The sequence below is a fragment of the Rhinolophus sinicus genome, chromosome 15 (assembly GCF_057876585.1).
Source record: "Rhinolophus sinicus isolate RSI-liver-muscle chromosome 15, RSI-T2T, whole genome shotgun sequence".
Classification (NCBI taxonomy): Eukaryota; Metazoa; Chordata; class Mammalia; order Chiroptera; family Rhinolophidae; genus Rhinolophus; species Rhinolophus sinicus.
Window position 1 is genome coordinate 93,950,030 of NC_142515.1, and position 15,470 is coordinate 93,965,499.

The following is a 15,470-nucleotide window of genomic DNA, read 5'->3' on the forward strand; positions in this document are numbered from 1 at the left end:
CAGGACTCCAAAGCTCACCCCATAATGCTGCAGCATTCTCATTTAGTTAGTTTAATATGTGCATATATTATCTTGGAAAGGAGTGTATGGTTCAGAACATAATAACAAAGTGAGGAGTAAGCATGCGGATAATGTTTTTTCTGTCCACATACACAACAGAATAATTATTTTTCATAAACTCTTTTGGAGGCAACTTGCATTTATAAATAGGAGAGATAATAATAATTGACTGGCAGAATGATTTGGCGTTGAAAGGCTCTTTGAGAAAACTGGTTCACAGATTTATTAAATACTTCAGTTAAGATAAAAATGCAAAGAAACAGAATTCTCACTGAAAAACGCAGGAGTCTGAAACAGAGACTAACAAATTCAATGCAGGTGGGGGTGAGGAGTCAGTGGTATATAATGTCTGAGAAAAAGATGGCAACACTGTCACACGTTTCAGAAGAGTTTGCTATTCTGAGATAGTTTCTGCTCTGTGCTTATCTTAACAAAAACAATGACAACAATAGTAGCTAACATCCTTTGAAGACAGACTGTGAGTGAAGCACAGGAATTCTTTACATATATTAATCCAGTGAGGAAGGTATTATTATTATCCCATTTTACAGATGAGGAAATGAATACACAGATAGGAGGGCTTAGGCCACACACTACTAAGGGGGAGGGGAGGTATGCTGAAGTTGGCTTGTAGAGACTCAAAAGTGTGTATCTCTCTCCCACACCATGTTCAATGATGTCATGTTGGCAGCTTGATATGGGTCACTGTTAGAGAATTTACACCACAGGAATTGACCAATGCTGCAGATTCTGTTTTGTGTTGGCTTAATTTTTTTTTTCCCCCAGAGAGCTGGTTGCTATACATTTAACTGACACATCACTGGATAGGATTTAAACCCTGGTTGTCTAATTCCAGAGCATTTTGGCAAATATGAATGTTTTCGTGTCAAGTTATTGATAATAGTGTTATAAATTTCCTTATTGTGTGAGCCACTTTTATTTGGGTATTCCGTTACTTCCAGCCAATTGCACCCTAGTTGATTCCTAGCAATTCCTTATTGGATTGTGAGGATCAAATGAAATGATGTATTTGAACCAGTTAGAGCAGGGTTTCCCGTAGTACATGCCAGCCATGGAAGAAGGCACAGCAGAGAGGTGGCCCTAATGTCATTATAGCCATCTATTTTAAATGATTTCTCTAACTTCATAGGAACCAATGGATGGCAACTCGGACAATATCTCTGCTTTCTCTTACTTCCAGAGTCTATATCCTGAAGTAAAAAAATAAATGAGTTAAAAAGAGAAGACATCAGGGTAAACCAGTTAGTCTATAAACTACTTATGCCACTTCCAAGCTTCATGAAAACAATACCTGAACAATAGCAAACTTCTGTGTAGTTTAGGATGCCTCTCATCCTCCGTCTGCCCCCACTCCCCAGTCCCTGTGGAGATCCAGAGAGTGAGGCCGCAATCATGCTGACCAAGCCTGGATCATGACCATCAGCCCATGCATGGGACATGACAGCATCTGGCCAAACCCACATCAGCATAGATGTGGTGCTATCATCTGACTTCGATGCTAAGGGCTTTAGGTAAAAATAATGATCCCTGATCACCAGGAAGGGAATGCTCATCTTTGTGGCTCGTCAAAATGAAAGCCACAACAAAACCAGCAAGATCAACGAGGAAACAAACAACCTGTAATTGCTGAGCGCTAACTGGATGGCGGCACTTTTCTAAGCATTTCACATGCACTGGTTTGTTTTATTATTCCATCAAACCTCTGAGTGATGTACAGAAATTGTCCCCATTTTGGAGAAGAGGAAAATAAGATTTAGAGATGTTGAATAACTGGCTTGAGATAACCTAGGTGGTGAATGGCTGAGGGAACTTGGAACCTCTGATAATTTGACTCTAGAGTCTTGTCCCCCATGGTAACAGCATGCTGCTGAGGAGACCCACGGAGGGAATGGGCGAAAAGGGTAGTGCTGGGGCTTCCAGGTTCTGAGACCATGGTCAGACAAGAATCTCCACCGAAGAGCTCTCCTTGAACTGTGTTGACCGTGACCTTCACTGACCACTAGCCCCCCTAACCTACTGCCTTGGCTTTGGGTCACTAATACATCCAGCCTTGAACACATTCAACATTTTTGGATGTCTGATGTCCAGTATCGTCTTCCGCTGCCTCTAAACCTGGCAGTGCAGTTGTGTTTGGGCTCTTACCTGAGCCCTGAATGTTGCCAGCCAGCATATCCGTGTACAATCTACCTTATTCAGCTGGCCAGAGACACCAACTCTCCTTTCTGAGCTGCCCACTCTACTTCTCAACAGACATATTAACAAAACATTATGATTAAAGAACTAGAACATTATGTGTTTAAAGAAAGAGGTTTAAAATATTTTATTAGACAACATACATCAATATTGAGCAACACTTAAATATTATGGCATCCATATTTAGAAGGACAATATAAATGCTTATAATTTAAACAGTCACTTTATGAAACAAATAAAATAATCTCCTCTTCAACAGTGGGCTGCATGATCCATAAAGTATATTTTTCAATAATTTATTCATCTTCTTAGTAATATGTACATTTGTTTTCTTAAAAAGAAAACAAAAACCAATGTGATTCTTCACCACATCACATCATAAACACGTGGACCTGTAAAAATGGCATGTAGAAAATTCAGAAACACTTAAACAGCACATTCCAAGGATACTGAGTTCATTTAAAAGGAATTTAATGCTTTAGAAGCTGTTGTAGGCAGCCTGGATGTCGTACACATACGTCAGTACAAAATACTGCAGCAAATTGAAGTAGAGCAATTCATACACATAGATATATTTTTCTGACTGAGGAGAATATTCTCCCTCTTGTAGCCTAGAGCACAACCCAAACTCTCAGCATGATACAGATGAACTTTGCTTGTTTGTAACATGGAGGGAAAGGTGGTAAGATCAACTCAATAGACCAAATATCAAAACCTGGAGGAGGACGTGTCTCACAAACATGGCACAGTTAGGAATCGTATCTTACAGGGATCTTATTTGCCACAACAACCATAAGGCTTATAGGGAAACCACAGCAGCTAAAATCAGCCAATCAGCCCACATTTGCTCCTCTGGTAATGTGGAAATGCCATGTTTGTATTTTGAACAGATCTAATGAGGCGACAAGCAGAAAAGCTGCAGTAAGCCAGGAAATGTCACGGGGTTCATGTCTAAACAGCATCAGCTTTATTTACTAAAATAGTTTTAATTTCACAGATAAAATGAACCTCCAAATTTGTTTTCCTTAGGCCAAGCCAGTCACCGCCCTTCCTAATTGTTAGCTGATTTGTAAAAGAGCTGCTCTAAGGCCTTCACTTTTATTTCAGTTTCTCCTACCACCTCTCCTGCCTTTTGTCTGGGATAAACTACTAGGTCCCTACTGCGCTCTGATAGAGGATAAGGTACCGACCCTTTAACGATGGATGATGTGAAAGTCAGCCTCTGGGGTACTGCAGTGATCCAATTGTTTTCTGGATTTTTTTTTTTTTTTTTTTTTGGTAGGAAAAAACTCTCTTAAAACTTATTGCACAATACTTTCTTGCAAAAAAGCAATTCCTCAGTTTTTAAAAACACTGAATTACACTGCATAAGATTTGTGTGTGAAGACTTCCAAAGCATTTGGTCATGTTCGAGCAAATATTTCTTTGCATGATGAGAAAGAAATAGACGTTTTTTCTGGTTAGCCATCCCACCGCAATGCTGCGCTAAGCCTCGAGGAAAAAAGAATCAGACAACTGAGAAACCAAGGCCTTTCCATTTTCAGCCAAGCCAACTAGGGAGCTCTGCGAGGAAAGCCCCTGAACTCATCATTTACAGGCTCATCCTCGGTCCTTCCGCGGCTTAAAAAGAGAGTGAGAAGCAAAGCAGGTGTGGTCTGCCTGCAGGGGATGTGAGGGATGAGGGCTTGCAAAGCCAAGTGGCCACCATGATAAGCAGGGCTGACTTCCACATGCCCTGACAGCCTGGAGGAGAATGCAACCCCAGCACAGGCTGAGGTTCACAGCCCCTGGGCCTTTGCACAGGTTCATTCCTTCCTCGCTTGGAACAACTCCTTCTGTCCCACTCCATGTTGCCCTTCAGGATCCAACTCAGAGGTCACCATTTTTGAGAAGCCTAACTTTGAGGCTGGGTTGGGTACCTTCCGTAAAACTTCCATGGTACCGCGTGAATACTCGTGTCACAGTGCTTACCATGCTCTGCGACAATTGTTGGCTGGGCTGTACTCTCCACAGACCACAGGAACCTTGAGGGTGAGAACCATGTGTGCGTCCGTGTTTTGCTCTACCCTTTGGACCTGTGCCTGGAGCCTGCACTGATATTACAGATGGATAAATGGATGAAAGAGCCACTGTGTGCTGCAGCAGCTTCCCTTGGAAGAAGATGATTTTGTTTCGCAGCATGACTTTTTCTACTTCGATGGATATCCCAGAATTTGAGGAATATTCAGGGAACTTCAGTGTTTAAGTTTTAAGAATGCAACAGGGGGAGTTGTACTATGCTGACTCTCAGAATATTGAGTATTTTCCCCCAACCCTGTTTTCCTTTCTCTTTACGTCCTTAAATCACTGTTGTCTCAGTGTTGACAACAGCCGTCTGCTAGATTGTGTCTTAGATGAATGCTTGATAAAGAAGCAAATCCAGGGGTCAGGGAAGATGTACAGGTTCCTGAAGTGGATTGACAAGACAGTGGATAGCAGGAAAGGAGGCTGGGCTGGCTACAGCACTCATAGACGTGACGCTGGCTTCATGTAATGGATATATGTCCCCTCAAAAATCAAGACACATTGACCTTTAATGAATTATAGTAATACTTTTAATATACTAGGCATCATGCATCAACATGACCAAAATTTTATCCTTCTGTACAGTAAGCACTCTTACTCCAAACTCAATGTACCCATTTTTGCAAGTTCAGACTTTGGTAGAGCTGATGCTTTGTAAACCGAGGCCCATACTTATTTCCCTGCTCATCATCCCACTCACATTCTGCTCCCTATGAGGTGATGCTCTGCTTTCCTTCTCCCAGCATGAATAGGACAGAAAACTCTTCTTTTTAATTTGGGCCCACACCGACCTGCTCACCCTTGCCACAACTCAGCTGTTGCTTCGCTAAACCCAGAAGACCGAAATAGACATAGACTGTGTTTGGACAAAGGAGAGTTGGGCCAATAACCTTGTCCCCAAACGTGAATTTTCCCTTCCATTTAAAACGAGTTTGAGATTCTGAGTCATGAGAGACCATTTGGCAGGGAGATGGTAGCAGGTCCCTGCCAAACACCGCTGTTGAGTACGGCTGACTGCACTAGATAGGCTGAGTCATGGGGAACCGGGCTTGCAGGATGGCTGCCTTCTGAGGCACCTGCTCAAAAGGGTCCTGGAGATCATGTAAAGGGGTCCACAGAAATGCCCAAGCCCTCACTGGCAGCGCTTGAACTTGGAGCCGAGACCGTGAGCTGATGCTTCCATGATGTGGGTTTCAACTCCAGCTGAAATTAAAACTGCCTTTGGATCATGCCTAGGAATTTGCTGTTTTGTCTTGTAAACACTTGCTTCTGACAGTTATTCAGGCCAAGCATTGCCCAGACCTATTTCCTGAGATGATTTTAAACCCAAGCTTTCCTTGAAATGCTCTATTGTCTTCCAGTGGTCAAAATTACTTCTCTTTCCCCTGACATTGGTTCTACAAACACACACGCATCTTTTGCACAATGACAGCGTTCTGTATAGTGTCTTTCATAGAACGACGACAATAACGAAATACTTCCCATGCCAAGTAAGTAGTCAAGGCGAGAAAGATGACACACACCAGCGAAGCGTACCCTTGATCAGGGCCGTCTATAATCTGAGAGCTTGGTGGAAAGTTTCAAAGTCATACAGGGAGTCTGATTTTTACAAATTAAGACAAATGTTCTGGAAGGGATATTTCCACCTCCAGAAAATAACATAGTGGGGGGTTAGGGGTGGGGAAGAAATGATTGAAACTTGGAATTTGGTGTTTAGTACCCAAATTTAAGAATGATAGCGCCCAAGCAATGACACAGTACCCGTTTAGTCCTTCCTTTCTGATAAAAGGGTAATTTGTGTCTCGAAGTGGTGGTGATGACTAACTTTGGGAAACTTACCCTGAACTAGGAGAAAGAGCAAAGGAAATGGAAAGACTTATTCTGTCATTTCCTGCATGTGGAGTTTTCAGTGCTTTAAGATACCTTTAAAGGTGCCCAAATTTATAATAACACTTTATTTATATAGCACTTGGGAGGGGAAATATATAGCATTTATATAGCATTTGAGAGCAGGAAAGAGTGCTAGTTACTGGGGTCTACTGTGATGGCATATGTTTTACTCCGTTTCATTTGCCGACGACCCCATTTCACAGGCAAGGAAAATGAAGTCAAGAGCGCTCAAATGACTGGTCCAGAATCACTTTGTTAGGTACAGAGATGGAACCTGAAATTAGGCCCAGGCCTTGCGGCTCCCAGGCCTCCGCTCTTCCCACAGCACCACTTCACAAGACCCCTCCTACGATGGGCTCTGGGTGGACCTGGTAAGGTCAGGCCGAGGGTTCAGCAAGCTGGGGAGGCAGCACAGGTGCACTCCAGGAAGAGGGCCACAGGAGCCTCAACTTTCCCAGGTTTCCTCTTTTCCCTGAACTCCCTCCAGACATTGCTGTCTTTCCCCTTCTCACACCCATATCACTGTATGGGTTCTCTGTGAAAACATTCCTTTTGTAGTATAATGGTAGCATCTTACATTTTACCATATCAAAATGTGCAAGGGGCTTGGCACACAGTAGATGCTCCAAAATGTAATGTTTACTATTTCGAGTTTATCTCTGCATACTTCATCACAGTTTATGCAAACTCATTTCATTGTCTGCAATATTGGGTTAAGTAGGTGTGGGAATACTGGAGAGGGGACTGCTTGTGACTTGTTATACCCCAGAGACAACAAACTATTTTCCTCCTTCCCCATCTGATGAAGATAGCATGTGTTTGGTTTCGGGCTGTAAAAGCTGAAGCAACCTTTCTGTTGCAGAATGTCAGTGCTCATGGGCTGAAGTTTAGCGCTGAGGGTTGTGTGTGATGTTCAGAATAAGGAGGCAGAGGGTCTGCTGAGCTGCTGGAGACAACAGCAAACATGGGACCCCACTTTTTTTTTTTATTCAGTGGCTCCCTAATACATGTTTACCCCCCTTAAGAAAGTACATAGAAAACTAGTCATGAATTGTTACTTAAATATTTGGTCCTACTTGCTTGGTTTGTTTTTTAGAATACCTCATCAGCTTACTTTTTAATAGCTTCCCTATTTTGCCAGACTGAATTTGTGTATCCTTATTTTTGATTAAAGGGGGTCGTGTGCTATCCATTCACCCATGCTCCCTCTTTCCCTGCTCTTTACAATGACTGTCACCTCTGCTCTGACACAGGGGCTGGGTGTGGGAGGCGCTGTGGACTGAGAAGCATTCATCCCGGCGTTCAGCGTTTGATTAATGAGCCAAGGGCCTTCCAACCCCTGAGACTTTAATTAGCCAAGCTGCAGAGCTGAAATCTTTTCATTATGAAAGTTAAGGCGGGGGTTAGCAAAAGGAATGGGGACAGCGGAGAAAACTAAGTGTTTTTTTTAGTGGATAAATCAACAAACCATTGCTACAATCATTCAAACCGTTTTGGATGGTTTTGGCCTAACTATGCTTACTAGTTTTGTAGGCCCTGCCTTTTCATGTTATTTTTCCAGATTGCACTGAAGCTGGTGAACCACATTATTCTAAACAACAAGGGCATTCCCTGGATATTGTGGGACTAGAAACCCTTCCAATGTGAGGGTCCCTGGGGAGGGGACAGGAAACCAAAGCAGCATTATTCCCTGCCCCAAAAGCAGGACAGCAGATACAATGCAGTTAGTGCAGTCCTGAGGCTTCCAAATGAGGATAAATGCTCTTTGCTTCTCAGTAGGAACCAGGCAAAGAAAAGACATCAGTCTGCCGCTGTCAGGGAAGCATCACGTGGGCAGTAAATTTGTCTACAATAAGCGAATTGGGTGGGTTGATGAAACAGGAATGGGATACAATTTCTTCAGAAAAGCAAGGTGATCGGGCCACGCAGAACGGGCTGCTGTACCCGAGAGACAGGCGGAGCAGCAGTTAACACTGTCCCATTATAGCCACCGAGGGCTTAGGTCCCAGGGGCAGATGGTCTTCAGAAGGTCTGTATGAAATGCCTTTTAGTAGGAAATGGCTGTCTGCCTCCTCACATCCAACCAAGTCAGTGTAGCTTCCTTTCCTCTACTCTTTCTTAGGCTGTGAGACAAAGGAGAAGAAAAGCTACCCGAAAGCTTGTTGGCACCCACTTTCCAAGCTAATCCCCATGTAAGGCAGATGTCATTGAAATAGCGTTTACTCACCCGTCACTGGGATTGGGGCCTCATAGCGATCGCAGCTCCTCAGTGACCCATCTCCTGGGGCTGAGTTCTGCCATTGGTTCTTGATCCCGTCTTGCTGACTCACCTTGACCTTAGGGTCTCGGGTCTGTCTCATTCAGTGATGGAGTTCTGCTTTCCTGGGTGCAGATGTCTCCTGGGGGAATCCTGGGCCTGCCTGACTCGAGATGGCACTAACCTGGGATTCCCCAGGTTAGTGCTCTGCACCCCTGATGAGAATATCCTGTAATTTTTCATCTGGTATTTCTAAGCCCCTGCGGACCTCATCTTGCAGCCGCCGCCTGTAACTGGTGCTTAGATCTTGTCCCTCCTTCCTCTTTGTCCCCTCTCTCCTTGCGCAGGAGGGGTCCCAGTCCTCAGACCACCCAGGGCTGAGCACTGCTATGTGCATACGCAATGAGAGGACAGTTCCTGTCTCCAGTTTTAATGTAGTTGAGAAGACAGAACCTGGATAGGTACAGTGTAAAGTATGTTTTAAAGTGAAAAAATAAAAAAGCACACACACATTTTAAAAAGCAACAGAAAGATTATAATAAAGTGCACAATTAGTTGCCAAATGCAATTTGCAGACACTTGCTATAGAAACTGAGACAGGGTGATTGGGAAGGGCTGAATTTGAACTTCTGGTCTGGGAAAAGAACTGTAAATAAATTTTTATGGGCTAAAAGGAGAGAGTGCAGAGGAAAATATTATGGGCTGAATCGTGTCTCTCCAAATTTCGTGTTTTGATATCCTAATCCAGGACCTCAGCGTGGGACTGTATTTGGAGACAGGGTCTTTACAGAGGTGATTAAAATTAAATGAGGTCATTAGATTGGCCCTAATCCAATCTGATTGGTGGCCCTACAAGCAGAAGAGATTACAACACAGACATTGGGAGGGAAGGTGATATGAAAACACAGGGGGAAGGTGGCCATCCGCAAGGCAAGGAGAGAGGCTAAGGAGGAAACAACCCTGACAACACCTTGATTTCGGACTTCCAGGCTCCAGAATTGTGAGGGAAGAAATGTGTGCTGTTTAAGCCCCCCAGCCTGTGGTCCTTGGCTATGACAGCCTAATACAGGGGGACGGCAGATGCATGGAGCTGTGGCAGCAAAAGCAGGAGCACCTTTGGGAGGAGAGGCCCCTTGGCTTGGAGTAGAAAGGCTCCTGGTGCAAGCAAACGATAAGAGGATGGAATGAGTCTGTGAACAAGTTCCAGGCGCAGATGGGCTGGTGGGAGAGGGACGGGGAGCCAGAGCACCGGGAAAGAAGGGACTCCTGCTTCTGACAGATGAGTCATTGCTCAATGCTAACATGAAACCAAGTTTACTTTACGAGATTAATCAGGGCTTTGAAGGACTTAAGGGAAAGTGAAAGGGAAAAAACCACAAAGGCAAGAGGCAAAAGAGAGTAAGAAGAGAAGGAGAAGGTGACTTTGTGGGGCTTGGAAAGCTGTCAGAGGGTTTTAAATTGTCAGCGAATGAGAGGTGGCAGCCGTAAGAAGAGGTACACCTCTGGGGGAGGGGCAGACACCACTTCACTCCCGACGACCAGCTGTTTCTAAAACGTGACTACGCGTATGTTTGTACCCTTCGTGACTAATAGTATAAGACTAGAAAGACAGCAATCTGGGCAGAGGGTGAAAGTCCTGGTCGAGGGCCTTGAGTGTGCCTGCACCCTGCGGGCCTGTCTCCTGCTCTGGGCTCCCTGGAGACTGTGGGGGGAGGGGAAGGCCCCAGCTCACAGTCTGATGCCTGATGTGGGCAGGGGACAGAGGTGCTGAGGGAAGCCCCATCTTGTCATCCAGGGCTATGTACGGAACACTATCCCACGGGAACTGGCACCCACTGGAGTAAGGACACTCACCCCATCATCGGTCATTGCCTGTAAGTTTGGCAAGAAGTAGAGGGTGGTATTGTATACAGAGAGGAAGGGATAAGGAAAGGAGGCTGGAAAGAAGAAAGCGAAAGGATCAAGCCAGACAGGGGACAGGAGAAGGGACGGGAAGCTGCCACACAGTGGTGGCCCAAGCCTTCCTTTCTCTGCCCAGTGGAAGCAAGGGTGCTGTTACTGGCCTTTATCCTTCCAGGTCTTTCCATATCAGTTCTGCATCTACTACCGTTCAAGGCCCAGCCCGAGCTGGCTGGAAAGTCTCATTCCTCAATGCTGCGGACTCCCTTCCCCGGGCCATGGGGACGGCACACCTAGTTTCCAACCGAGAACGTCTTCCTCTCCCTCGTTGTCTGTCAGCACTGGGGCGAGGACGGGGAAGGAGGTCCCTCCAACAAAGTGTGAGCTCAGAGAAATAAGGCGTCATCATCCCAGGGGAGGGCTCACTATGTTTTCCCATAGTAATGCCGTTTTGAGTCCACTTAGGCGATTTCAGACTTAAACAAAAAGGAAAAACAGGAAAAAAAGAAGGAATAGGAGGAGGAGAAGAAAGCTGTTAGAAAGCAGTGTTTGTCTTTGGGACCACGTCCTCGCGTCCCTCCCAGATGTCTGCAGCCTGCTGACCCCCACAGGCTTGCAGGCCACACTTGGCCCCTTGGGAAGGCCTGACCACAGCGCCCTGTGCCGGGGCCGTGGAGAACCTCCCCTGGAGCTCACCACAACACAGGGCATTGAAAGCGGGGCTGGAGAGGACGGTCGCTGTGGTCAGTAAACCTTCCCGAGAAGGTAAGTGTGGCCTGAAAGCCTGTGGGTATCGGCAGGGGCCTGGAGGGACTTCCCATTGGCCCTGGTCAGATGGTACCTGTTAGCCATTTCTGCTCTCAGAGCCAGCCGGATTGTGCTGGGGGATATTGCCAGCGAGGTAAAGAGCTGAGAGACCCTGTGGACTCCCCTGGGCTCTGCCAACAGTGGGAGAGGGTGGCGAGTGCTTCTCTCTTATCCTGATACCTATGTTGAAAATCACAGGGGGGGTGGTAGATGAGGGTAAAGGGGATCAAATATATGGTGATGGAAGGAGAACTGACTCTGGGTGGTGAACACACAATGGGATTTATAGATGATGTAATACAGAATTGTACACCTGAAATCTATGTAACTTTACTAACAATTGTCACCCCAATAAACTTTAATTAAAAAGAAAAAGAAAATCACAATGATATACTCAAGTGTATCTTTTGGGTAGACAGGTCGCACCCCTGACTATGAACCTGTCATTTTACCTAACAATTTGTGCAGGCTGGGAACACTCATGTCAAGTGGGGCTGTGTCAATGGCATATTTTTAAAAAGGTACTTGCGTGTTGAACACGAAAATCCACTGCTCAGCATTATTTGCACTACACTGTAAGCTAGAGACACGTGGATCCGGGATGGCAAACTACGGCCCACGGCTAAATCTGGCCCATGCCTGTGAACTGAGAATGGTTTCTACATTTTTAGAGGGTTGCTCCCCCCACCCCCAAACTTAAACAGAAAACAATGTGTGACAGAGACTGTGTGGCCCACAGTGCCTCAAATATTTACTCTCTAGCCATTTATAGGAAAAGTTTGTTGCTCCCTGGTATGCACTAAGTCGATCTTTATTCTTTGGTTCATCAGGAAGCATCCTGCCCCTCCTCCATGTATAACAATGCCTCTTGGAAGAACGCTTTCTTGACTTGCAGCAGATGAGCTTGGAACACGCCCAGCTCATAAGCTGGGAACTGTCTGTGCTTCTCTGTATTTTTCATGCCAAGCGCATCCTGGCACAGGAGAGGAAGTGAGAGTCATGATCAGGTTGTGTGCAGGGGGCCCCAGGCTCCCCGGGAAGGGAGTGTCTTGAAACTCCCTTTTCATTCCTGAGGTCCTTAAGTTGTTAATCAGTGTGGCTTTGCCTTACATGTCACCCTTCGTGCAAGCCAAGAGACCCCCACTCTGCTGATTTCCTTAGCTCAGCTGCTGCCTATCCAGGTAGAAAGAGCAGAATTGTATCATCTTGTCTTTTAGCCAATGAGAGAAGCATCGACAAATAAGCACTCAGCTCCTAGAACAATCTTGTACTGCCCAGCGTCTGGCAGAGCTGGAATAGGAGAGAAGGTGCAAATCAAGCTGAAAATATAGATTAGCGAGGAAGGAATGAAATATGAAAGTCAGGGCCTCAAGAAACACAGTGGACCTTGGGGATATTGAAGTTTCATGGAAAAAGGAGTCAGAGGCTGGATATGGGGCTACTCAAAGAAATCCTTAAGGCTCTCCCCACCCCACCTCATTTCTTCATATGCTAAATGCAGATAATCTGTATTATGGAATAATACTCAGGAATGACGAGATTGGCAGGAGTACTTTGACAAGCATGAAGTATTGTATAAATGGAAGAGAGTATTTGGAGTTTTCCTCTTGGGATTATCTGTGTTCACTTCTTTAATAGGCACCTACTATATTCAGGCCTTTTAATAGTGCCTTTATTTTTTTTTCCCTCTCCAGATAGAGTATAAATTTGTTCTTAGATTTTTTTTAACCTAATTAAGTTTGTATTTCTCATAGTTTATCAGTAATCCTCTCCAGTTTGTAAGGCGGCGATGCTGACTGTGGTAGGAAGGGAAAGTAATGTAATAACTCCTGAGTCACACAAAAAGGAAAGACAACTACTTTGTCTTTGCAAATGAATAAGCATCAGCTTTATGGCAGTTCCTTGCTTATCAGTTGCAGCAACATATTACAGAACCATCCATCCTTGCACTGCTTTGAGCAGTGTCCTTGGTAGGTCTTCCTTCTCCTTCTCAACAGCCCCCACCCCAACCGCCATAACCTTTTTAGGTGGGAGACTCAGTAATCCACGTTGCAGGAACGAAGAAGAAACGACATTTTCCTGCACACAGCAGATAAGGTCCATCCTCAGCCCTCCTAACATTTGAGTCTGGGGGAGCATGAATGAGGTAATGCTGATGGGAGCACACTGGTCAGGGGCCGGGGGTCCTCTGCTGAAATCCTGACTTGCTTTTGCCAGCCCCGTCCCCCAACGGTCATCTCCACTCACTCAACTTGCAGGGACTTTGGAGGCCAGGAGGCCACTGCTGCCATTGCTTTTTGAAGATGGTGGACCCCGCAGCAGCCTGGGCTCAGCCCTGCTCCACAGCACAGTTTGTAGACAAGGAGCAGATGCCAACAGTGTTCCAACCAGGCTCGACTGGAGCTGCGTGCAGGTGGTTTCATGCTTAAAAGTCCTAGTAGTGCAAAAAGAAATCAGAGTAACAAGTGAGCATCCTTCTGAGGTGGTCTCCATAGTTACCACCTCTGCCTTCTTTTCTGTCACCCTATTTTTGCTTGCAGAGTTTACCTTCTATGTGCTTGGGCTCCCTTCTCCCTTTGCTGATGAGTAGAGCTGTTTCCTTAATTAAGTCAACAAGTGCTCCCTTATACAGAGGCAGCATCCCTTTTGGCAAAAGGACCTGAGAAGAACCAGTCCCAGAAACAAGGGAGAATGTGTGTCAAGTTGTGAGTAAGTAGCTGTGATTAAAGACTGGATAATCACCTTCCTAAGCAAATAGTTCCTGAAATGTTCTCACTCCCAGGCCATAACCATAAAACCTACTGGGCCATAAGGTCTCCAGGATGGCTTACTGTGAAGAGATCTGGGAGCCAAGACGCAAAGGGCATAAAGCTTTCATTTGTGAAAGGAAATCCAGGAGCATGGGAACGTCATCTAATAGGGAACCACAGCTGCCAACCGATTTTTCATTCGTAAAGATTGCCTAGGTCTGGGGCTCCCTGGAGATCAGCATTCTGAGCCATGATCCTATGGTGACAGGAGTGACACTCACATGTTTGACATACACTCTCTGAGCTCTGTGTAATCCTGGTGAAATACCTATAATTCCTTCTCTCTTTCTCTAACTCAAAAAAAAAAAAAAAAAAAAAAAAAAAAATGCTGGACTACAGCTGAGAAGAGTGGTGTCATATTTGTTTTTTATTTACTTTAAAAAGGGATATACTTCCGGGAAGTGTGCTGATTAACTCTGCCTGGTAATCAACAACTTCAGCACACTACACAATGTGTTTCGTATCCAGAACTGTGCTTTGCTGTTTGTAGGCCAATGCAGCCTCATTCTCTTATATGTCCACCTTCTCCCAGTTGGATATCATTTATCTTTCTTGCAAGGCCTGAATAACATTCCAGGCCACAATCCCCAAGAAAGTGTGCAGTCTAATGGAATTGTGCGTACCAAACCCTTTCATTCATGACCTGCTCTTGGGTTTGGCTGGAATGAAGATTTGGCAGCATATTTACTGAGGCTAATTAGAAGGCGAATCCCAAAGAAACAAAACATTTAAAAGTTTGTGTATGGTTTAGTATCCTCAGCATACCCAGTCCCAAGTGGGGGACTTTTACCCCCACTGTTTATGAGGTAGGGGTGCTGTGAAAAAAAAAAAGAAACATGCAGACTTTAGTGTTAGGGAGACCCGGGACTGAATCCTGGTTCCTTCTTGGCTTTGGGCCAGTCCTTAATCACTCTTAACTGCCAGTTTTTACCTGTAAAATATGAATAGTGGAATTGCTATGAGGTTTAGAGACAATGGGTACAAGATGCCTGGCACACCTAACAAAAAAACCTTAAGAAAATACTTATTTACCCAAATATCAATCTACCATGGATGGACCAATCCAAGAATGTGGCGAGAGAGCTAGAAGCCTTAGTATTTTGGAGAGTATTAGCCTACCTTGGTTGAGTGGTTACAGGCAGAAGCCATCTTAGATGAGACATGACAGAGGCAAAAGGAAGAAAACTGTGACAAGCAAAATGCTTTTATGAAATCCTTGCAAAAGTTTGGAGACATTTTTGGATAAAGAGATTCAAGGTTTCTCTTAATGCATGCGATTTGAATTGCAAAAGAAACTCAGATTTCGCCTGTCCCATAATGTCAAGTTGGCTTTTTGTGATGTTGAGACAATCCCAAAGCAACTGCCTTTTAGAACACTTAGAGAAGACATTTTGACCACTGTTGCTCTGGGTAAATTCTTCAAACTCTAAATAGAAGCAGTAAATATGTGAGTATAAATATGACAATCA

The 15,470-nt window shown here is 44.9% G+C and overlaps 1 protein-coding gene across 3 annotated transcripts in view; it reads right to left on the reverse strand.

Moving 5' to 3' along the window:
- Positions 1 to 2,386: 2,386 nt before the first annotated feature.
- Positions 2,387 to 15,470, reverse strand: part of ADRA1A (adrenoceptor alpha 1A) — an 83,834-nt gene continuing 70,750 nt past the window's right edge. For all 3 annotated transcript variants that reach the window (XM_019715005.3, XM_019715022.3, XM_019715015.3), the window contains exon 3: positions 2,387 to 13,625. Coding sequence is in view for 2 of the 3 variants with exons in the window: in XM_019715022.3 (XP_019570581.2) it covers positions 13,617 to 13,625 (9 nt within the window). In the remaining variant the exon portion in view is untranslated. The remainder of the gene's footprint in view (positions 13,626 to 15,470) is intronic.